Here is a 24,575-nt window from a genome sequence, read left to right as displayed (position 1 = left end):
AACCCATTTCTACTAAAAGTGCAAAAATTAGCTGGTGGGGGCCTGTAATCCCAAATACTGGGAAGGCTAAGGCAGGAGAATTGCTTGAACCTGGGAGGTGGAGGTTCCAGTGAGCTGAGATTGTGCCACTGCCCTCCAGCCTGGGCAGAAGAGCAAGACTCCATGTCAAAAGAAAAATACCTCTTAAAACGTTTCTTATGTATCTTATTATTAGTCAGAAATTTAGTAACACAAATAGTAATGGTAAGATTGAACTTTTATTGAGCTTTTACTATGTGCAGAAACCTGTAAATCGTTCCTATAGATTAACACTTTTAATAATGCCTATAACAAGGTGGGATATGTGTTATTATTATTTATATCATTATTATTTCAGAAATAAGCCAACAGTAAGAAAGATGGCATGTTCAGCATTATTTCAATTGTAAAAGATGGAACAAATTTAATTAGGTTTACAATCATTGGCTGAATAAAACCTTATCTTAAATGTTAATATACCAAACCCAATATCTGTGTATGCTGAAGTAATATGTATATAATTGTATACTGTTAAACTATCAAGATACTGACTGCATTTTCAAAAATATTTTGGTACTAGATATGTAGAATTCCCTGCAATATTATTCCTTTAAACCAATATCTAATGCAGTAAATTTCCAGCATGAGAAAGTGGACTGGATGACTCCTCGGAGTGCTGAGTGAGTGGCTGTGAGCGAATATAAATTCACCTTAAGGATTAAGGGTTTAAATACATGAACGCGCTGGACTCACCACTTGAACGAAGAGGGCCACTAGGACCCAGATGCACGGGCTGAACGAGCACCTGCTCAACAGCGCTTTACTGAGCAGCTATTGTGTTCAGCGCCAAAGACAGAGCGCAGGGCCCGGTGTCCTTGGCCTGCTGACTCGGTGACACAAAACCAGCGGCTCCGCCTCCTGCAGCTTCCCGCTCCCTTCAGATGTGCAAGCAGAGAGCGCACGAGCTGACGGCGATTGTCTAAGCACGAGGAGCATCCCTGCCTAAAGCACAGCTCTGTGAGGGCCCTGCAGGGACAGCGGGTGCTGGAGGGTTCACAGGGCCCTGAGCAAAGAGCCGGCCCCCAGGAGGAGAGCACAGGCGCATGGGGAGTGCTCGCCTCACAACCTCCAGACTTTACCAACTGCCCCGCCGTGTTCCTGACAGCAAGCTCAGTGTTTTGTGGAAAATAGAAATGCGAGCGGTTCTCAGTGGAGCTCGGTGCCTGCTCAGTGTCCACCCCAAACCCCCAGGGAACCTGCAGCACTGGCCATGTGGCTGGGAGGCCGCAGAAACAGGTCCATGCCAGGCTCCCAATCACACACTTGAAGACAGAAATCCGTGCCCCTCACCCTCTCCTCTTTCAGAAGCCTCCACTTGCTGAGCTCCGGAGTCACAGTAACAGCAGCAAACACCACCCACATTACAGAGGAGTCCATTCTGGCACTGCCACACTGCCACTTCACCAGTCCCTGCCCGCAGAGGGCAGCGGCCCCAGCTGCCTGCCAAAGTCCAACCAAAAGCTGCTCTCCTGTGAAGTCCTCACCAATTCTCAGATCCCTTCCTCTGGCCCACTGCTGTGTGCTCATCTTGAGGACACTTCTCATTTGCCTTGGATTGCTGCTATGTATGTCCATGCCTGTCCTCCCAACTGTATTATAACCATATAATAACCCTGCCTGTCCAATCTATGAATCATATTTTAATTGTCTCTGTGTCTTCAGCACCTCGGAGAGCTCCTATTCATAGTTCACAGTCCATAAATGTTCCTAAGATAAATGCATGACGGTTAGTGTCTTCCTTTGTTGGGGAGCCTAGCTGTATGAATAAACCACAAAACATGGAATAAGGGAGCTTCTAGGGTCAAATGATCTATCAACATACCATCTGCTTCTCAACAAGCAACCAGTAAAGGCTGCTAATCTGACTTTAATTTTTTTTTGAATAGTTTAAACAATATAATCCAGAAGAAATTAAGGCACTAATAGGTTCAAAAAGAGCACACACATTCATATTAAAATAGACTGAGACAGGGCAGAGAGAAAATATTTGCAAGACACAAATCTTATAAAAGATGTATATCCAAAATATGTGAATAACTTAAAACTCAACAGTAAGAAAAACAACCCAATTAAAAAAATACACAAAGATCTGAAAAGACACCTCACCAAGGAACATACAAACATCTGAAAAGGTGCTCCATATCACTTGTCACCAAAAAGACGCAAAATAAAACAAGGAGACACCACCACACACCTCCTCAGAGGGCCACAGTCTAGACCCTGACAGCACCAAATGCTGACAAGGATGTGGAACAACAGGAACTCTCACCACTGCTGGTGGGAGTGCAAACTGGTGCAGCCAATTTGGAAGACCGTTTGGCAGTTTCTTATAAAATTAAACACACTCTTAGTATTCAATCCAGTAACTGCACTTCTTGCTATTTACCTGGATGAGTTGAAAACATCTCCATACAAAAACCTGCACGCAAGTGTTTACAGTGGCTTGATTTATAGCTGCCAAAACTTGGAAGCCAATGAGATGTCCTTCAGTAGGCGAATGAGTGAACTATGGTGCATCCAGACAATGGAATGATATTCAGGGCTAAAAGGAAATGTGCTATAAAGCCATACAAAGACACGAGAAGAAAATTAAATGCATGTCATAAAGTGAAAAGAGCCCATCTGCAAAGGTTACATATTGTCTAATTCCAACCCCATGATATTCTGGAAAAGACAAAATGTGAAGACAGTAAAAGATCAGTGTTTGCCAGGGATTGGGGGAGGAAGGGAGGAACATGCAGAGAGAAGAGGACTTTTAAACAGATCTCCTGTGTGTGACAAGGCAAGAGTGCATATACACCATTGCATATTTGTCAAAACCCACACAATGGGCAACACTAAGACTGAATGCTGATAGAAGTTGTGGGCTTTAGTTAATAATCATGTATCAGCACTGGTTCCTCAATGGTAACCAGTGTGCCACCTAATTTGAGATGCTAGGAGCAGGGGAAGCTGAACACAGGCAGAAAGGGCACATGGAAACTCTGCAATTTCTGCTCAGTGTTTCTATAAACCTAAAACTGCTCTTAAACATAAATTCTATTAACTTAAAAAATAGTGCAAGCCACTGTTCTTCTCATTGTTAAAAATGTTCTAGATGAATAAATACTCTTAACCAGGAGAATGTCTCTGGAGGGCCAGGGTGTTGAGGGAGCTGGAAGGGACCCACCATCCCTCCCACCTTGAAGTTTAGGAAATCCAGGGACAGACGGTAACCCCACCAGGTCCCAGTGGAATTTAGTTCCTCCATGCTTGACCTCAAAGCACATATTTGTCCTGTAGAGCTGGTAACAGCCTCAGGGGATGAGGCGTGAACAACATCCCTGGAGTTGCACATAAGACAGTCATGCAGGGAGAACCAGGGCTGTGCGGCAGCAGCTTGGGAGAACCCATGCACACGGGAGGGCTTGTGCTGAGGCAGCTGTAGCTCTGCCATGTCCTGGAAGAGCCATGAAATAGGATGCAGGAAGTGAGGGCCTGTGCCGAGGCAGCCATGAGCTCCGCCATGTTGCCCGGAAGATTTATGAGAGAGGATGCAGGAAGCCTGCATCTTTTTGTGGAAAAGGGTGGTTTGATAAATTATGCCAAGATTTTTCAGTAACCAATGTGTGGGGCTAATCTCTCTGCAGAAGCAACAGCAAAACTCATAGCTCAAGGGCTTCTTGGGAACATTGTTAGTATAAACGTAGAGGTGGAATTCTGGCAGGTTTCCCAGCAAAGGTTGTGTGGCCACTGGTGGTTTAAATGAACCTGAGTGTACACCATCTCAATCTTCTTGTCAGCACACCAGTCATACTGTGATCACTCTGCACCTCTGGTAGACAGTGAAGCCCAGAAAGGAATTTGGGTCCAGTGATGTTCACCTGAAGTCCAATATCTCAGGGGCAGCAAGAATCAGGAAAGTGACTCGGTTTTAAAGCAGAGACCCTGACACCACCATCACCCCTCTGCTCCTGAGAACCACGGACATGATGGGACTACTGCGTGCAGAGCTGAGTTTTAACTAACAGGTGTTAGAACTGTGCCCTGCAGGGCATGTGCTGAAGCCCTAGGCCAGGACCTCAGAACATGGCTGCGTCTGAAAACAGGGTGGCTACAGATGTGATGAGGTGAGGTGAGGTAACGCCAGAGGGGAGGGCGCTGCCCCACGTGCCTGGTGTCCTTATCAGAAGGAGAAGCCCAAGGATGGACAGACACACACAAAGACCTGAACCAGCGCAGAGTCCATCTAACCTGCCCTCAGATTTCACTTGTGTGCAGAGCTTTTGGTACTTAAGCAAACTTCTGTCCCATCCCCCATAGGAGATGAAAATATCACCTCAGAGGAGGACAGTGGAGGAGAAAGTATGACTGGAACACAGGCACCCCAGAGACCTACAGCAACAAGCCCATTGGAGAAGACAGAGGGGTGCTGGGAGCCTGACCAGCCACTTCCAGCACATCCAGCTGCAGTTCAGCGCCTGCGGAATCCCAGCGCACCACGATGCTTCGATCCATATCACCTACTCTCCTACGAACACTTCAGCTCAACTCTTCTCTCCCTCACACTCCTCAGTAAGAGGGTTCCAACTCGAAATGGCAGCAGGAGTCGTTGGCTGGGCCCAGCCTCCCTCAAAGCTCTGAAGCACTCCCACTCATCTGAGAAGGGGACTATCTGTCTCGCCCTCAAGGCGGAGTGCTCCATTGAGTCTGAGGACGTCATCAGAGGGCTGACCTGGCACAGCAGGTGTGTGCAGTCTGCACTGTGGTCAACACCCCCACTGCACGGTTGAGAGACGTGGCCACCACCCCCTGCTGCACTGTTTCCTGGTGAGATGAGCTGCATCCCTGCCAACTGCAAGGTGACCAAGGAGAGTGTCACTGGCTTGGCCCCATGCAGAACTCTGCTGGTGATGACCCAGTGACCTCTTGGAGGCTGTGGGTCCCTTTCCTGGGTTGGCCCCATGCAGGACCCTGCTGGTGATGACCCAATGACTTCTTGAAGGCTGTGGGTCCCTTTCCTGGGTGGTATTGAATTTTCTTGGACAAGATGACTTGCTGAAAATCACCGCACACCTTGACCACCTGGTCACTGGTAAGACGAATGGTGGGAAACCCTCTCTTCCTTTCCCCAAAAGGAAGAGAGGTATGCTTTCCACTTGATTCACAAGCGGATCAAATACTTCATCTCCGCCTTGCAGCTCTGTTACTGATCCAGGCTTGTTCTTGGTGAGAAGCAAGAGGGCAATTGAGAGGACTCTCAGGCAGGCCAGGCTCGGCTGTGACGGCAGGAGCTCTCTGTCCCCGATATTGACTCACTTCCCTCTGTCAGCACATGAAAGGGCTTCCACATTCTGATGTTCAGCTGGACGTACTGTAGGCAAAGGCTGAGTACGGTGTGACCTGAAAGGCTGCAGAGGAACACTGAGCTGTGAACTCTTCTGCTGCAGTGAAGCCTGAATAGGCACCTGGGTGAGGTCAGCCTCGGTCTGAAGGTAAATGAACAAAAAAAAATCAGAACTGACTCCCCTGGAGGCTGCCACAGATGAGCAGAAGGTAAAAATACCCACGTGTGAAGAGATAAAGGGTTTGGGTAGCAGCAGCACTTCTCAGGATCACTAACTTTCGGCATGGGAGCCGCACATGGGAAATGTGTATGGAAACATGGCCAAATACAAGCTCCAGGTCATCCACAAAGGCACACGGCTCCTCCATGTGGGGCTGGGCAGCTCCTTCCTTCCTCACACACCTGTGCCATGATCCTCCACTTCACTCAGGGAAGCAAGACACAGTGCTGCTGGGAAAATAGAGCCATCTTTTGAAAAGCAAGAGAAGACATGCTACTTATTCTGAATCAACTGTTTTGTTCTTTTAAATTCTGTGCTCGGGAATGAGTATGTATTTTTTTTCTGAGTTACACATCCATGTCTGTATTTCTAAGGCTAATATAAAAATGGTTTTATCATAGAAATAACTATACAAAAAGGTTGCGGAGCCTCTTTGATCATTAAAAAAATACTTTGGAGTGAATATTTCTTAATGTCTTCACAACAAAACTTTATAGCTCCATGTAATTTAGTAAAACAAATGATTTGACTATTTGTGTTATACCCAGCGTTTTTTTTTTAAATAATTTTTGTCCTCAGAGTTAATTTTAGAAAAAAATATAAATTAATACATTCCAAAGGCAGAAAAGGAAAATGATCTAAAATGTTCTGTGGCATCATTTCTATTGAATAAACGGCTTTGGAAGGTGGAAGACGCACCTTGAAGCTGGATTCTGCCTCAACTCTAAGTAACAGCTGAGACTGACTTCAACTGTGGGCTTTTTCCCCTTGGGTAAAGTGCCAGGCTATAAAGATTGCGCCAATGTAAGATCAGAGGTACAAATGTGGAGTGATAATTAGTGGGATAAAGCTAAAAACCCTAATGTGTCACATAAGAACTCCCTAATGAAATGAATATAGTAACAGCGGCTTCCCTTTGAAATTATCTCCATCTCAGCCAGCAGGGAGAAATCCCAATGGCGCAGGGTTCCTGGGCACGGGCAGCGTCCAGAACCTTCCGGGCAGGGGGAAGGTCCTGCACCACAACACTCGCCTCCCGCCGCAGGCGCAGGTACGTGCCTAACAAACGCTGGCTAAACAGAAAGTGCCATTCTCCGTCCTAAATGCACCTGCCAGTGCGAGCGCTGTGAGCGGCTGATGTATTTTTAATAAGAAGCACATCTTCTCCAGGAGAGCACGATGGTGAACAGACTTGCTTGATGGGTTTTGAAAGGAGAGCAAGGTCAAAGCCACCGGCACCTTCACTGAACGCACACCCAGTACCCGCGGGAGCAGCCACCAGCCAGGCTGTGCCCCCTGCCAAGTGCCTTCTCCGCTGCGGGAGAAGCGCTGCAGTGAAATCAAATACGCGGCAAGTTCTCCAGGATAACGTGAATGACACCGCTGCGATTCAAGGCTCAACAACACTGTCACGTCGGAGGACACCCAGTGAAGATTTCCACAGACCAAACTCGCCGAACTTCCGTTGGGTGATCACATGTGAGAACAAAGATTTATGAACTAGATGTGTGAAGAATTAATGAATATGAAGTTTTTTCTTTCCAAATGTTTTACAACCTCCATCGTCTTCGATGGAAGTAGAAAGCTGAAGAGTGCACTGCCTCCAAGCACCACCCATCAGGAGGCTCCCAACCCTGCACAGTCCCTGAGGGGATGTTCCTTGACATCACCATCTTTTCTGTAACTGCAACTAAGCTGCACCTCCACTGCTGTGTGCCCTGACGGCACTGGGTGGCATCACTAACTCTGAGCATGACTTCATTGTAGGCGGGAGTCAAGGAACATCTACTCCATGATCCGTGTGGCTTCTGCAGCCAATTCTGCCTCCCAGGCCCAGGCAGCACTGGCCAGCCACCATCCAGCACACTGACGGGAAACCACATACATCCAGCACTGCGCCCAAACCACCCGCTCAACCAGACTGACACCAGGTCCCTCAACCCACAGGGCAGGGAGCCTCCTGTGGCTTCTAGAAACAGGTCAGAAGGACATGCCACTTTTTAAATGTTGACTAAAATGGGTGATTAAGGATATTTCCTTTTTTTTTGAGACAAGAGTCTCGCTCTCTTGCCCATACTAGAGTGCAGTGGCGTGATGATGGCTCACTGCAACCTCCACCTCCTGGGTTCAAGCGATTCTCCTGTCTCAGCCTCCCGAGTAGACAGCCATCCACCCGTGCGACCAGCTAATTTTTGTATTTTTAGTAGAGACAGGGTTTCATCATCTTGGCCAGGGTGGTCTTGAATTCCTGACCTTGGGATCCACCCGCCTCAGCTTCCCACGGTGCTGGTATTACAGGCATGAACCACGGCGCCTGGCCAATTGAGGATATTTCTTTCACTGACACACACATATATTCATTTCATTGATATTTATCTATACACATGTCAGGAAAATAAATGTAAATTGCACATATTCTTGGAGCCAGTATTCACCACTGTCCTAATAAACTGTACAATATTCACAGATGCTTAAAGAAAAGTAAGACTCAGAAACTGGGATCACTGAATAAGCGGAAATGGAAAACAACTAGACACAGGAAATGGAAAATGAGAAGAACAAGGCTGGCTCTGGTATGTGAGAGGTACATGATGATAGGGGTCTGGGTGGTGTCTGACACCGGACGTCCAGGAGCTAGCGTTCTGCCGAGCAGTAGCTGAGGAAGCCGCCCCGGGCTAGGACAGTGCATCTGGCCCAGGAGAGGCTGCACCTCACCCAGGGTGGCAACAGAGGAGGAAGGGGTGTCACCCAAGAAGCCACCCTTCAAAGTCAAGAACTGTGGAGGCAGACAAAGTCGTTATTTCAGTCATCATGGAAAACAGTGGTTATTCCTCTCACCCACGAGAAAAAGGTGACAAGTGGATTCTAGCTTAATGCTGGGTTACTCTAGAAGTGCAGTTCTTACCATCACACAAAAGCTAAAACTGGAAGCACCACTCACCATCCTCTCCTCCCCGGCTTCCGCTCAGCAGCTGGGCTGCAGTCAGCTGTGAATCCGTGGGAGGAGCAGCTGGCAGGAGGAGACCAGGAAAGGGAGGCCAAGATCACCCCCTAAAACACAGGACCAGAGAGACCCAGGTCACCCCTAAAACATAGGACCAGAGAGACCAAGGTTACCCCCAAAACACAGGACCAGAGAGGCCTGGGTCACCCCCAAAACAGGACCAGAGAGACCAAGGTTATCCCCAAAACACAGGACCAGAGAGGCTCAGGTCACCTCCAAAACACAAGACCAGAGAGACCCAGGTCATCCCCAAAACACAGCACTAGAGAGAACCAGGTCACCCCCAAAACACAGGACCAGAGAGACCAAGGTCACCCCCAAAACACAGGACCAGAGAGACCCAGGTCACCACCCAAATCACAGGACCAAAGAGGCCAGGGTCACCTCTGAAACGCAGGCCCAGAGAGACATGGGTTGCCCCCCAAAACATAGGACCCTTGTGTCCCTCTGTGAGGTGCTGGTGCTGAATATCATCCATGGCATGCTGCTTGCTAGCACACCCTTCTGAATTGGAAAGGCAGCACTGGAAGGCTGGGGCTTCCAGGGGCTTCCCCTCTGCTTCCTGACCTGGAGCCGATGCTGCTCAGTGCTCACCGGCAACTGTGGGCTCTAGAGAGTGAGGGCCAGGGGAACAATCGCAGCCCTACTCAGAGTCCACAGACGGCCTTTCTACGCAGAAAAGCCAACGTGGTCTGTCCTCACGTGCGCATTCATTCATTCATGATCCCAAATCTGAGCTGAGGGAAAGTTTCAAAGGCTAACTTTCCCACTGTCTTTTCTGTTAGGAGGGAGACTGTGTGTGTATAAACAAATAGGCACACAGTTTTTACATGTGTAGATATGTGAAAGCTGCACCTTTCCCATATGTTTTCAAACTGTCTTTCTGTTTGGAACATGGGCAAACACTGGACCGTGCAGAAATCCACTCCTTACTCGTGAGAAATGTCACAGCACGTCCAAGGACACATATTTGACTTTCATGTGTTTTCACGATATGTTTCTGGGTTGCACGTTGATATTATAAACGGCAGAGGCGGGAACATTTCCAAAACTGTATGTGAAATCCACACACATCCCTCAGGAACCTCAATTTCCAGCGGGTCCTGGTGGGGTGAGCCCAAGCCAGCCACTGCTCCCAAGGACCCAGGACCCAGAGCCCCTTCTCTGCCAGAGGCCTCGCTGTGGCCTCTCCCAGCTGCCCTGAACCCACTCCATGAAACAAGCCCTCCTCCTCCCATGCAGGACAACACAGAACTCAGGAAAGGAGGCAGGAAAGGACTTGCTGAGTCTACATATCAGCTTAAGTCAAAGAGCAGAGAGCAAAGAGGTGGACAGAAAGCCCAAACCTTCTTGGATGTTCCTAAAGCAGAGGCTTTCAGGAGGCAGCATCAGGATTTGGGGAAGACAATGTTTGAATGTGCCGTGCCAGAAAGGCACACTTCTAAGCACAAGAGCAAAACATTTCCAAACCTAAATGTGCTTAATGCACTTTGATCTAAATCCCTTCTCTCAGTCCACTGACTGCAGCTTTGGGAAGGGAGTTCAGCCTATCAGAAGGATGGGAGGGGAAACTGAGGCCTGGGCTCTAGCTTGGCTTCTGGCCTCTTATGCAGACCCTGAGGGAGCCAGAGGCCCACGTGGCATCCTCCTCCACAAGACATGCACCGTGGCTCTACCTCATCTTGCTGTAAAAACCAAACGTGATGGTCAGTTCCAACCCCTCAGGCCAGCACTTGGCACTCAGCGAGCACCAATAATCTTTATGGCACATACAGCATTATAACATCACATTATGTATCATGTTTATGGGATTATGTATTATTATAAACTAACAGTGCTATTTTTAAGCAAAAGACAAGACAACTGAGGCAGGAGCAATGATAGTTTCCACGGTGAAAGGACAGCACAGTTCTGACTCTCAGATACGCAAGTCCCACCCTTCTCCCTAGAAACCATGTGTCAAACAAAGGAAAGGTTCAAGTCCAGGGTTTGCTGAGCCAAGAGCTGAGAGGACAGAAAGTGTCAGAGGGCTGGGGGCACAGGAGAAGCCAGCCTGTCCTCCTTCCTGTGAAGCCTGGCTGTGTCAGAGGACTGGGGGCACAGGAGAAGCCAGCCTGTCCTCCTTCCTGTGAAGCCTGGCTGTGTCAGAGGACTGGGGGCACAGGAGAAGCCGGCCTGTCCTCCTTCCTGTGAGGCCTGGCTGTGTCAGAGGACTGGGGGCACAGGAGAAGCCGGCCTGTCCTCCTTCCTGTGAGGCCTGGCTGTGTCAGAGGACTGGGGGCACAGGAGAAGCTGGGCTGTCCTCCTTCCTGTGAGGCCTGGCTGTGTCAGAGGACTGGGGGCACAAGAGAAGCTGGGCTGTCCTCCTTCCTGTGAGGCCTGGCTGTGTGCAGAGGGCTGGGGGCACAAGAGAAGCTGGGCTGTCCTCCTTCCTGTGACGCCTGGCTGTGTGCAGAGGGCTGGGGACACAGGAGAAGCCGGCCTGTCCTCCTTCATGTGAGGCCCAGCATCCCCTCAACCTGCCCATGGGCACCAGCTCTGTCCGGCCCAGCCGGCAGCCCCACCGCTTTTCCCACTCCCTGCCCCCCAGCCCCTTCCTTCCAGTTTAAATAAAACTGCCTTAGGAAACACAATTTGGGGCCCAATGCCTCCTCCACAAATATTTCCCCAGCCTGCATTGCTCTTCCAGCCACAAAGAATGCTGCTGCCCTTTCAACTGCAACGAACATGCATGTGCCCAGTGCAAGGTGGCACTGTCTGTCAAAGCTCAGCAGAGAATTGCTAATGCTTGCTCTGTTACCTGGACTTGATTTCCATCAGGCACACTCCTGTGAGTCTTTCTTATTTTTTTTTCCAAGATGAGGAGAAGTTAGTTTTTATTTTCATCTTTTTTTATAATTAGCCATCACCAGATAAAGTAGTTTCATTCGAATTTAGCTGTCAAAGACAGGTTATTGCTATTTTCAGAAAGATATGTCTTGGCTGTCTTTGAGGTCTAGTTACTTTAGAAAAGCATGTAGCCCTTGCTTTGTGCAGTTCCAAAGTGCACAGATATGGTTTGAATAACGCCAGACCCCCACGACATGTTTCAAACTGCAGTTACATCAGTGTTTTAACTGTGAATAAATGCCCAAGGCATAATGTCTGCAGCTGGCTCTTCGGTCCACAAATTACTATGTAAATAAGAAACGTACAGCATCATCAGTAACCAATCACTTTTTGGTAATTTTTAAAATTTTTATTTTTTTATTACACTTTAAGTTGTGGGGTACATGAGCAGATCTTGCAGCACGGTTACACAGGTACACACAGGCCATGGTGGTTTGCCGCCTCCACCTCCCGGTCATCAACATTAGGTATTTCTCCCAATGTTATCCCTCCCCAACCTCCCTACCTCCTGCTATCCCTCCCATAGCCCCCCACGGGGAGAATGAATCCAAGCTGGGAAACACTCTCCTGTGAGTCTTTCAAAGACTGGGTCCCACAGAGGTCAAAAAGCAGCTGCAGAACCTGCCCTGAGCCCAGCCCCAGGGGCTGCCCAGGTCTGGCAGATTCCCATTGATCTGCAAAACCCCTCATTCTTGAAGCATCTTCTTGACAGACAAGTTCTGGGAGAGGATTGGCTAGAGAAAGCCCCAACAGGTCTAAGCACTTTGGGAGAGGCCCATGCCCCCACCCACCCTGAGCCTTGCTGTGCAGCTCTTCCTCCCTCTGTCCTGGTTCCCTCGTCTTCTGCTCCTGCGCATCCCTCCTTTTCCTCCTTCTACTCAAGTAGCAGCACAAAAACAGCATGGAACACAGGGACAGAGCCACTGCTGGCCACTGGGGAAGCCCTAGACCCCACCAGGAAATCCTCAGACCCCACAGGGAAGCCCTAGACCCACAGGGAAGCCTTAGACCACACCGGGAAGCCCTAGACCCCACAGAAAGGCCCTAGACCCCACCAGGAAATCCTCAGACCCCGTAGGGAAGCCCTAGACCCCACCGGGAAATCCGCAGACCCCACCGGGAAACCCTAGACCCACTGAGGAAGCCTCAGACCCCACAGGGAAGCCTGAGAGTCCTACCGGAGAAGCCTCAGACCCACCGGGGAAACTTTAGCCTCCCTGCACACCATTGACCAAGGCCAAACTCAGCTCAGACAGCACCAAGCACTGCTGAGGACGTGGAGGAACAGGAACTCTTGCCCACTGTGGTGGAAATGAAAAATGCAGCCAACACGGAATATAGTGTGGTGGTTTCTTGGAAAACTAAACCCACGCTTGTCATATAACCCAGCAACTGCCTTCACATGTATCCAGATGAGGTGGAAACGTACATCCACGCGGCAATGACAACCCGCACACGGAGGTTTACAGCAGCCTTATTCATCTTTCTCTAAACTCAGAAGCAACAGAGATGCTTCCGGTTCCCCAAACTCAGAAGCAATGGAGATGCCTTCAGTGAGTGAACAGACTACAAGCATCGGACGGTGGAGTATCATTCAGTGCTACAAAGAAATGAGCAACTAAGCCTTGAAAAGACATGAAGAAACCTTAAATGCATGTTGGAAAGTGAGCGAAGCCCATGTGAAAAGGCCATGTGCTGTGTGGCTCCCATCAAATGGCGTTCTGGAAGAGGCCAAACTATTTGCCAGGGTTTCTGAACAGGCAGGGAGGAGAGGGTGATCAGAGGGGTTTTTTTTTTTAATTTTTTATTGCATTTAGGTTTTGGGGTACATGTGCAGAGCATGCAAGACAGTTGCATAGGTACACACATGGCAGTGTGTTTTGCTTCCTTTCTCCCCTTCACCCACATTTGGCGTTTCTCCCCAGGCTATCCCTCCTCACCTCCCCCTCCCACTGGCCCTCCCCTTTTCCCCCTATAGACCCCAGTGTTTAGTACTCCCCTCCCTGTGTCCATGTGTTCTCATTTTTCATCACCCGCCTATGAGTGAGAATATGCGGTGTTTCATTTTCTGTTCTTGTGTCAGTTTGCTGAGGATGACGTTCTCCAGATTCATCCATGTCCCTACAAACTACACAAACTCATCATTTCTGATTGCTGCATAATATTCCATGGTGTATATGTACCACATTTTTCCAATCCAGTCTATTATCAATGGGCATTTGCGTTGATTCCAGGTCTTTGCCATTGTAAACTGTGCTGCAATGAACATTCGTGTGCATGTGTCCTTATAGTAGAACGATTTATAGTCTTTTGGATATATACCCAGTAATGGGATTGCTGGGTCAAATGGAATTTCTATTTCTAAGGCCTTGAGGAATCGCCACACTGTCTTCCACAATGGTTGAACTAATTTACACTCCCACCAACAGTGTAAAAGTGTTCCTTTTTCTCCACATCCTCTCCAGCAACTGTGTCTCCAGATTTTTTAATGATCGCCATTCTAACCGGCATGAGATGGTATCTCAATGTGGTTTTGATTTGATCAGAGGGGTTTTTAAGACTGAGAAACTCCTGTGTGTTCTGGGGTGGCTGTGTCATCATATACCAGCCCAAACCTATGGAGTTACAACACCAAGAATGAGCCCTCGGTGAACCCACTGGGACTCCAGGTGAGGGTGACGCATTATGATGGCTCACTGTAGTATGTGTACTATAGTGCACTGCAGTAAATGCACTGCTCTGGGGGGGGGACTGGATCATGAGGCCATGAGTGGGGCAGGGGACATGTGGGAACCATCTGCACTTTCCACTTAATTTTGATGGGTACCTTAAATTGTGCTAAAAATATTAAGTCTCAAAACACACACACAAACACACACAAAGACACACACACACACACACACACACACGTCACTCAACCACCTGAGTCTCAGTTTTCTCACTGGCAAAATGGGCATGGAAATAGTTGCCCTGGCACACGTGGGCCAGGCATTGCCCATGTGGACAAAGGCCACAGCCGAGACACTCTTCCTATGAGGGCTTCTCAGCACAGCCACCTCCTGTGAAGCCTCTGACCTCCAAGTCTACTCAGGAGCCTGCAGCTTCCCAGGCACCAAGTGATGGTCCTACAGGCAGGGCCATGGCTGGGTGGGCACCAGGGCAGAAACACCAGCAGATCAACAAACCCAAGACAAAAGTGCCAGGAGGCTAAAACCTCCTGACCAGAACACACCCAGCAGCACCCTTTGAAGAACAGGGAGGAAGCCCAGGAAAGAGGGATCAGACAGGGCTCGGATCAGGGCCAGCAGCGTGAGGCATGGGGCGCGTGGACAACGTGGCCACAGCCTGGGTCCCAGAAAGATGGGAAGACCACAGAGGGTGTTGTGGGGAGAGGCTGGGTTGGAGCCACCCATCCACTTTTCATCAGACAGAACCTGAAGGAGGGAAGGAGACCAACCCCTCTCGGCAACAAACCAGACGGCACCAGGCAGAGCAAGGCATCCGGACAGCTCTGGGTAGCTTGGGCTGAGGACGTGGCCAGGAAGCCCCTGAGGTCTGAGGTGAGGGGGTGTCATGGGCTCTGATGGTTACTTGAGAAGAAAATGGGCTAGGTTGCAGCTCTCTGGCTTCCCATCAGGGTCCTTTCTGCCACAAAATACCTGCCCTCGACAAGCAGTGCCTGGCTGTCCAGACAGCAGGGACGGAGGTACCACATTTGGTGGCCGAGGACGAAGATAGGGCAGTGGTGGGGGAGCTACCCTCCTGACCCAGACCTGCCCGTGGTGGAAACTGTCCTTGCCCAGGCCTGCCCATGGTGGGAGAAGTGCCCTCCTCACACAGACCTGCCCGTGGTGGGGACTGTCCTCGCCCAGACCTGCCCTGCAATCCAGCGAGTGAACCTAGGACACGCAACTGCGCAGACTGACACCACCATGGTGCAGCCACGCTCAGGCTGGACAGGGTCCGGCTCAGCAGCCTCCCCGACCAGGGGCTCCAGAGACCAGGTCAGGCAGGCCCAGAGCATTCTCCCCACAGACCACGAAGGAGAGTGAGCACTCAGAAAGCAAACAGCTCTGAAAGACTTCCCGGGATTCCTGGGATCCAGGCTACCCCTACACACAAACCATCCACTGTAACTATTTACTGATCAGGACTCTGCCTCTGAACTGTTCCCACAAGGAACAACTGATGTGCTTAGATGGGATAACCAGAAGTGGGGACACTCGGCATAGATCAATCTCAGGAGAGTGCCAGATTGGAAGGAAGACGAGCATAAAAGTCTCTGATGATCCTGTAAGAAGGAAGCACATGGGCATCCTTTAAATCTTCCATAATTAACAATGTCATTCTTAAGGTACACAGCTGCATTTTCCAGAGGCCAATGGTTTAAAGTATGTTTACCCCCCATCCACAGATATACAAGCAAAACGTTCCGTGCTGTGTGATAAGCGACAGAAACTATAGATTCCGGCAAAAACGTGCTGCTTTCAATCACTGAATACAGTGTCATTTTAACAAAGATGTGTGTCAGGAAAGCAATTTCACAACAACTATTCTCTAAATGGAAATGTTATGGCTTTTTTTTTTTTATGCCAGTCATGTGAAAAAAGCTAATTTTACTACCAATCGTTATCCTGAAATCATCATGAATAAAATCATGACCCAAATCAAATTTCTGACAATGGCTGTATCTTTGGAAAGAACTTACTGAGTCCAAGGTTCCGACACAGCTTCAATCAACACTGGGTTGTGTGAACAGACACTCCAGGGTGAGTAATTCTGTATTTTAAATGGACAGAGTGAATAAAGGAAGGCGTACTGGTACGTGGAGACGTATTTTTTTCAGAAATCCCCTGGGCATAATGCTTGGTGGGTGGGAAGCACCTGCTGTGAGGAGGTGTCTGGGTGTTTCATCAACAAACTGTAAATGCACAGCATGCATTTTAAACTACCTTCCTACTGCTCCCATGGCACTGCAGTGCTCCCCATGCACGTACCCTTCACTGTTCCTTAAGTGAATTCTCCACACTAGGTGTATGACGGGCCGGCTATGTGCATGTCAGGGTGAAGGGGGAGTAAGGAACCATACTTGTCTACCTCATAAGCATCTGTCCCTCTGCTGCATACAGTAGAATAACAGGAGATAGGCAACACTTGCTTAAAATTTTATGTGTATAATTGTCAGAGCTTAATTTTTATGTGTATATTATGTGGAGAGGTCACATACAGCCCGTGTTGACAGTGAATCTTTCAGAGCATGTCAAATTCACTAAAGACGTCCTTGCTGAAGAAAAAAGCAAGCCATCACATTAAGTAGTATTTAAATAAAACATACATGTTTTAGAAAACAAAAACGGCAGGTTTTGAAGTTACTAATGCTGGCTAGATAACATTTGAGTGGATGTTACTGACGCTGCTTTGAAGTGATTAGTGCATTTGGTTTGAGGTTATTAATGCTGGTTAAATAACATTTGTCATATACCCATCAAATATACAATATCCTCAGACAGCACCCTGATTTGGATGTGAAAAACGGGCAGTCTGACATATCTGAGGAACTGTATTTCTCCAGTTTGAACACTGCATATGCACACCACTTACTTTCTGCTGATCCAGTTCTGTTTTGAACATAAATAAATTGACTTGGGTTAAAAAAGCAATATTCATTACTTGCAAATACTTACTGTTGAGTAATTGCTGCAAATTGGGAGGAAGGATTAAACTTGATAAAATCATCCCTTGCCGCCCCGCCAGGCACTGGAGTATCCCCAGGACCTAAAGCCTTGCCACAGCTGCAGTTACTCCAAGAGAAAGTCTCTGCCCTGGGCCACAAACCCCGCTGGAGGCTGGCGCTTCCTAACTGCTCTCCTGGAGAACCATGTCATCCCGGTGTGAATGACATGCATGACAGACCATTCTGGCTGAGGAAGCCAGCACTTGTTGCTAACAGCAAGTGTGACTCACCAAGCTGGAGAGAGTCCCACTGCCTTGCTCTCTTTCATGAGCAAATTAAGGGCCACAACAGACACCATTTTAACAGTAGACCTCGGTGTGGAGAGGCACCGAGCTCTGGGAGCAAAAGTATGAATGAAATAGTCGACACCTAAATATGGACAAACCAAGAATAGCTTCCTATTGGCCACACTCAGTCCTGTACAGAGTAGAATATTTCAATGTAAGATATTTGATTGTTTATAACAGGAACTTTTAAAGCGAGCAATTACCTAGATGCCTAAGCTAATATAAATCCTTTTACTGACATTCTATTTAAACAGAAAGATGCGAGGCAGTACCATTTAAAGAGGTGCATATTTTTGCATGAGGTAAAAAGCAAAAGAAAAAACAACAAAAAAAATGCCAGCATGGTTAGGCAAGACAAGAAGCACAAAAAGAAAGTCCCTCCCAGACACACCTGACCATCACACTGTGGCTCACGTAGGTGCCAGTCTCTTGTATAAAGTTCCCCACTGCTAAAGCCCTTCATGGATGGTGTAAGCTCGAGAACTCAGGATGGCAGGGACCCTGGTCAAGATGTGAGCACTCGGAAGCATGCCTCCTCTAAAACCTCAGCAATTTCTATCACACTGAAAACACTGTCTCCTCCGATAGAAAGAGGACAGTCCACTCGGTGAGCTAAACCCTGGAATCTCCTCTTCTGAAGAGGTTGTCGGTCTTAAAGACAAATACGCGGCAGCACTTTGTGACATCTCAGTCCCAACATCTCCCCCTTCGATCCTACTTCATGTAGCTGAGAAAAGGCGCCCAGGCTTTCACTGCACTGGCAGTACAAAGGAAGCTGTCTCCACAGGCTTCTCTCTCCATTGCTTGCATAGAAAAACACAGGTCTGAAAAGCTGCAGGTCCCTGGATTTACTCATTCCCAAAGCAATACCGAAGCCAGTGGCTCAGCTGCTGCATCTTTGCGGTAGCAAATGGAGGATAAGCCAGAAGAGCTCCTGCATTACACACTGCTCTGGCATTCGGTGATTATTGGAATTGTGGTTAATTGAAGACTGAACTTGTCTCCTTAGAATTACAGCACCGTAGTTCTGGGCTGCTGTGCACGAGCTTCTCCCCAGAGGCTCCTGGCAATTAAGATTCTCCCTGGATTGCAGGCATACTCACCGCCCCCCACCTCCAGCTGCTATCACAATGTCTATCAGGAGACGAGTGTTTTACTTATAAGAAAGGCACGACCTATGGCCAGGAGGGAGGGCGGGCCAGGAAAAGACGTACTGCAAAGTATGGAGGAAAGCAGCTTCACGATTAACTAGTCAGTGCTGCCGGTCGGCCACTGTCTACCTGATGCCACCGCACAGGGCAAGTGGACATTCCAGGTAAAGAAAGTCAGAAATGAGTCATCCTTGACTTACCGAGGAGAGACTCCTGCCGCTCTGTCTGCAGCATCCAAACGCCGAGAACAGGAGGTGTCTGGGCGGACAGCGAGACCTACACTCAGGGGAGCCTCCACATCCTTGCTTAGAAGCAGGCCAGGATGGAGTGTGCACCAAGGTGCCGTCAGCCACAGCCCGGACCAGCCTGCCCCGGAGCTCTGCCAGCCAGGCACTGCAGCAGCGTGGCAGGCACAGGACTGCGATGCATGGCCCACATAGTCAAGCATGAGAGAAAACATGGATCTGGAGTCAGCTCCATGTGGATGTGGGGGCCACCTGGTGCAGAGCAGGAGAGGCGAGCTCCTTCCCCGTAACACAGTTAGCCATGGGCATAATTACCGCGCACTGCTCTCCCCAAGGATATCAATTACAGAGAGCAGGTGCCTCCATCTCCTGTTTTTTTTTTTTTTTCCAGATAAACGTCTATAATCTCATTTCACAAATGATCCCTAATTAAACAGGAGCCACCTATTGTGATGATATCATTTGCTCTAGTAGCCATAAATGGGCAACTTCCTAGGGAGCGTCACAGGGCTGACGACACGGGTCTTTCTAACAGTGAGTGGGCAGGGCGCTCAGAGGGGCCCGTCCACACAGAGCTGCTCTTGCCGGCAGTGCCGCGTGCTCCTGGGTGTCTGAAAAGTTAGAGGAGGAAAGTCCTCCATGGAAATGCTCAGTGCAACCTCCAAGAAAGTCCTCATGGGGGAGGGACAGGGAGGGAAGCGTTTGGGAACTCACTGAATCTGTAGCATAACCCAGCGCCCACCAGGGCCACCGCTCCCTGGAAAATACCCCAGGGACACTCTGTGACAGCGACAGTTTGGAGCCTTTTGGCCGCTGCTGTTCTTGGAGGTATGGAGACTCCAGCTCTGCCTGAGTCCACACGTGTCTTACTCCATAAAATTCATGGCTGGAGGGAGGGATGAGAATTAGGAGGGGTGACAGGATCTTTCCACGACTCGTGGATGGTAGAGTTGTAACTGAGTTGTTGTCATTGTAAAGTGTACTTTCCAGCAGCAGTTTTCCCTCAATGAACATGTGGAAGAGCCAATGAGCTGCGATTCATTCACACACACACTTCAGCTTCAGCACCACCCATGCCTACAAAGAAAGCTGGTGGCAGAGATCACGCTTGGGCCCGCATTGGAGAGAGTAAAGCAGGTGTTCAGGCAAATTCTCATCATAAGATCTTCCAAACTTTCCCCTCAACGATTCCAGTGATCCAAGGAGTTCACTTGAAATGGGTGGCCGTTCCACAGGATGGCTCACCGTTAGCAAGACTGGCTAGTGAATGACAGAGCCAAGTCTACAGACCAAGTCAGATGAGAATCTTCCTGGAAAACAGTCCTGTGGACGGGTCATGCATGCTGGAAAGGTTAGGGTACTCCTCTGCCCACATGGGGAAGTGCCGTGGTTTCCCAGCAGAGAGACGCATCCACGCTTCACCAAAGCCCGTGTTTATTACACAACGTCAATATGCCAACACACATATTGCTGGCTGGGAGACACACTCAGATCCCTCGACAGTGAGGGAGCACAGCCCACCTCCTCTTCCCCACCAGCACACCAGGCTGCCCCGGCTGTGACCTCCTGCCTCATCCCAGGCACACAGGAAGGCTGAGACATGGAACCCAGACCCGCCTCCGAGGAAAAGGCTACCCAAAGGACGTCCTGAAGTGTGGCAATGATATTCAGTGAGGACATCGCCGTTACCAGGAGAGGGTAGAACAGCATCCCCCCAAATCTATGGCCACTCGGATCTTCAGAAGGTGATCTTATTTGGAAATTAGGTCTTTGCAGATGCGATTAAGCATCTTGAGACGAGATCATCCTGGATTTAGAGCAGGCCCTAAATCTGACGACACGCAGTGTTTTAAGAAGAGACGCTTAGGACACAGAGACCCAGAGAGGGAGAGGCGGCCGTGGGAAGCAGCAGCAGGGGCTGGCACCACAGTTCTGTGGGCCTGGAACAAGAAGCGCACAGCAGCTGGGGGCGGGACCAACGCCCTCAGGGCCTCTGAGGGAGCCCACCCTGCCAGCACCAAGGTTCTGGGCTCCTGGACTCCAGAACCATGAGAGGATAAATTCCTGTTGCCTCCAGCCACCCGGTCTGTGGTCATCATGACAGCAGCCACAGGAAATGGATGCAGCCACACAAGCCCTGGGGCTTTTCCACTGGGAACAGATCAAGCCTGACCCTGTGGAGGAACTCAAAGCCCCAGACTCACGTCCCGAGATTCTGCTTCTGGTTCAACAAGCCATCCTAGTGACAGCTTGCTTGCTGTCAACACATCCTTGCTTCCATTTTGCTGGCCTTCTAGAGCCCAGTTATACCTCAAAACCACCGGCTGCCAACACCATGATTCACACTCCCTGCACCACACAGAATGGCCGACTCTCCATGCGGCCCACACGGTTCCACAGCCTGACTCCTACCCCTGGTGGGTGACTGTCCCACAGCCTGACTCCCTTCCCACAGAGGTGACAGTGTCCACAGCCTGACTTCCTTCCCAAAGGGGGTGACACTGTCACCATATCTTAACCTCCCATGGGGGACGTGTCTCTGTTCTGTTTTGCTGTTTTCTGTGGTCACCACTGCACCCACACAGACGTGGAATTCCCTCACCCACCTCAGCCTTTCCACAGGAAAGAGGGGGCCTTGGTCTAAGGATACTGACCACAGCGTGTTCCCCCGCAAGCATTTTCCACACATTTATTAGGTGGTGGGGACACAGGAGAGAGCAAACCAGACCAAGCCCATGAACACACCCCTGGCTGCAGGATGCTCACAGCCTGATACACGGGAGGCCACGGGCTGACTCGGAGCAGCCCACACCCACCACACACCACTTGCCCTGCTCATGCAGTCCTCCCACGGCCCCTAAGGCTGGCACTCCTGGGGGCTCCATGTCATGGAGGGAGAAACCGAGGCACAGAGCTGAGGGAGGAGCCCAGGAGTGCGAATCCAGAGCTGTGTTCCTAAGGAAGACACCATCCCTCCTGCCTCCCACAGAGGCGGCAGGGTGTCTACAGCCCAGGGCACCCAGGAGGCCCTTGAGGATGAAGTGTGCTGGGACCCGGGGCATGAGGCACTGCCAGGGATGCAGCCTCTCCCTGTAACTAAAGCCAAGAGGATCCAGGGCCCAAAGAGAGCTGTCACGGAGCCCAAGAGCAGAGAGCAGCGCCCTGGCTTTAGGACTCCTGCTACTGTAATGAGCGCTAAAGAGCCAGGCCCCTGCCCCCTCCAGGCTGACTTCCTCTTTCCTAACAGTCCTTCCCTGCTGAACCACACTCTCCGGTGAGGTTGTTGCATGGCCCCTGAGGCTAACCTGAGAACAGCTGCATGACAGGGATCAGGAGCCCCTCTAGAGCTCTGTGGATGACAGAACCGGACGGCAGGAATCGGGAGCCCCTCTAGAGCTCTGTGGATGACAGAACCGGACGGCAGGAATCGGGAGCCCCTCTAGAGCTCTGTGGATGACAGAACCGGACGGCAGGAATCGGGAGCCCCTCTAGAGCTCTGTGGATGACAGAACCGGACGGCAGGAATCGGGAGCCCCTCTAGAGCTCTGTGGATGACAGAACCGGACGGCAGGAATCGGGAGCCCCTCTAGAGCTCTGTGGATGACAGAACCGGACGGCAGGAATCGGGAGCCCCTCTAGAGCTCTGTGGATGATTGAACTGGACAGCAGGAATTACAAGCCACTCTAGAGTTCTGTGGATGACTGAACCAGATGGCAGGACTTGGAAACCACTCTGATTGAACTGGATAGCAGGAATCGGAAGCCACTCTAGAGCTCTATGGATGACTGAACCGGACGGCAGGCATTGGGAGCAACTCTACAGTGGATGATTGAACTGGACAGCAGGCATTGGAAGCAACTCTAGAGTTCAGTGAATGATTGAACTGGACGACAGGACTTAGAAAACACTCGAGTTCTGTGGATGATTGAACTGGATGGCACAAAGCTCAGAACCCAACGTCAGACAGCGCCTCACAGCTGAGCATGGACTGCAGCTGTCGGGTTGCCAATCCCAAGCATGGCAGATCCTGGGTTCCTACAGAAAGTTGGGCTTATTCTCTCAGTGCCAAGTGAGTGACTACCTATTTGTAAAGCAACATCTCAGTCCCAAAAGACGGTCTTTAGCAAAATGCTGAAAACAGGACCCACTGCTAGTAAATCCAGCCACGCCCCATGGGAACCCACCCACCTGCAGAGCAGGGTAATGCCTTCTCGTCTCAGAACTGTTAAGTTCACCAGAAGCGCACTATGGATAGAATGTTTTCCCATAATCCTAGCTTCACGTACAGCCACAAATAAAGGAAAAGAAGGGTTCATAATTCAGGCAGCTTGATGTCTCTGGGTCCTAACATAAAATGAAGGATTTCAGAACTGGAAAATGAGAGCCAGAAACTCAACGTCTTTTTTTTTTTTCTCCAGTCTTAAACATCAAAGCTTCAACAAGTACTTTGTTTTCCACATTAAATTAAAGATTATCTCCCGTTTGTTCTCTTGGTAACACATTTTAACCTCTGGTGTTAGTATCAATGAATACAGTCACAATTCTCAAAGATGAAAGGCCGCCAGCTGTTTGCAAATAAATCTAATTCAGAGAAAATTACACCAGAGGTTTTCTTGTTTGCCTGGTCCCTGCTTACATCCTCCAGAAAGATTTTGTTGACGTTTAGAGTAGAGATTTCTAATCTTCTTTCATAAGTAGACATAAGAAATCAAGAGGCAACACAGCCAGTAAGTCACAGAGACAATGAATGAACAGCCAAATTCTCAGGCAATGCTATTTATATCTATAGAAGGGAAGAAACACCAATTAAAGACTTAGGCCTTGTGTGCACAACCCTAACATAAATAATTATTTAGTAAAATGGAAAGTGCATGCAGCATTTGAGTCTCTGGGTTAACATGAACTACATGTAATTCGAATTTACCTGTGTTAAAATGCCTGTTTCTTAATAACCTACGTTAATACCCATGGTAACTTCAATGTCTCACGATGGAGGCATACCTCATGGGACCTGTGTGTGTCCTTAAAGAGTATTCTCACATCGATAGCTCTCACAGGTTTGAAAGGAAAGCTCTGTAGTAATAATTTAACAACTCGAAGTCACGTTCATGCAGAAAAATCTCTCTCTCACGGTAGTGTCTCTCAAAACTGTGGGTGTGGATGATTCCTGTGGGCCCAGAAGTTCTCAGCATTAACAAACACTGCCTGTCTCTGTCTCTTCGAGGGGATTTATCATTAGGTAATTTTCACCTCACTAGTTGGGTTGTATTCACTAGAAAATGAAGGGAAAGGATTAAGGGGGAATTGGTATTACTGAGTTATCTCCAGGAACTATTAGAATTTCAGGGGCACAACTGCATGTAGTCGCGAAAGCCAGTGTTATGTAGGTGGTAGAATTCCCATTTTACAACTAAAGAAACTGAGATCAAAATTAAGAAAGTTCTGGAGCAATTACCTGTCACGGTCAGAATTCAAATCCAGCTCAGCCTGACTCTAGATCTGATGTGAACAGCAGCACAGCGCTAACAGCATGCCTGGATAAACCACATTTGGGCATGGGCACGTCAGTGTCCCAGCGCCTTTCAACCAAAGCTGCGTTTCACTACACACACATTTTGGAGTCATTAGCTGGAGTCCTGC

At 49.2% G+C, this 24,575-nt stretch overlaps 1 protein-coding gene across 6 annotated transcripts in view; it reads right to left on the bottom strand.

The window, feature by feature from the left end:
- Positions 1-24,575, bottom strand: part of DLGAP2 (DLG associated protein 2) — a 923,452-nt gene that overhangs the window by 575,787 nt on the left and 323,090 nt on the right. For 2 of the 6 annotated variants that reach the window (XM_054243656.2, XM_054243657.2), the window contains exon 1: positions 18,890-19,084. The exons of the other annotated variants lie outside the window; for them this stretch is intronic. In XM_054243656.2, coding sequence (XP_054099631.1) covers positions 18,890-18,923 — 34 coding nt within the window. In that variant the 5' untranslated portion in view covers positions 18,924-19,084. Of the gene's footprint in view, positions 1-18,889; positions 19,085-24,575 lie in introns of those variants that run through there. 6 annotated transcript variants of the gene reach the window in all.

Source organism: Callithrix jacchus, chromosome 13 (genome assembly GCF_049354715.1).
Source record: "Callithrix jacchus isolate 240 chromosome 13, calJac240_pri, whole genome shotgun sequence".
In the NCBI taxonomy this organism is placed as follows: domain Eukaryota; kingdom Metazoa; phylum Chordata; class Mammalia; order Primates; family Cebidae; genus Callithrix; species Callithrix jacchus.
This window is presented reverse-complemented; position numbering and strand designations above follow the sequence as displayed.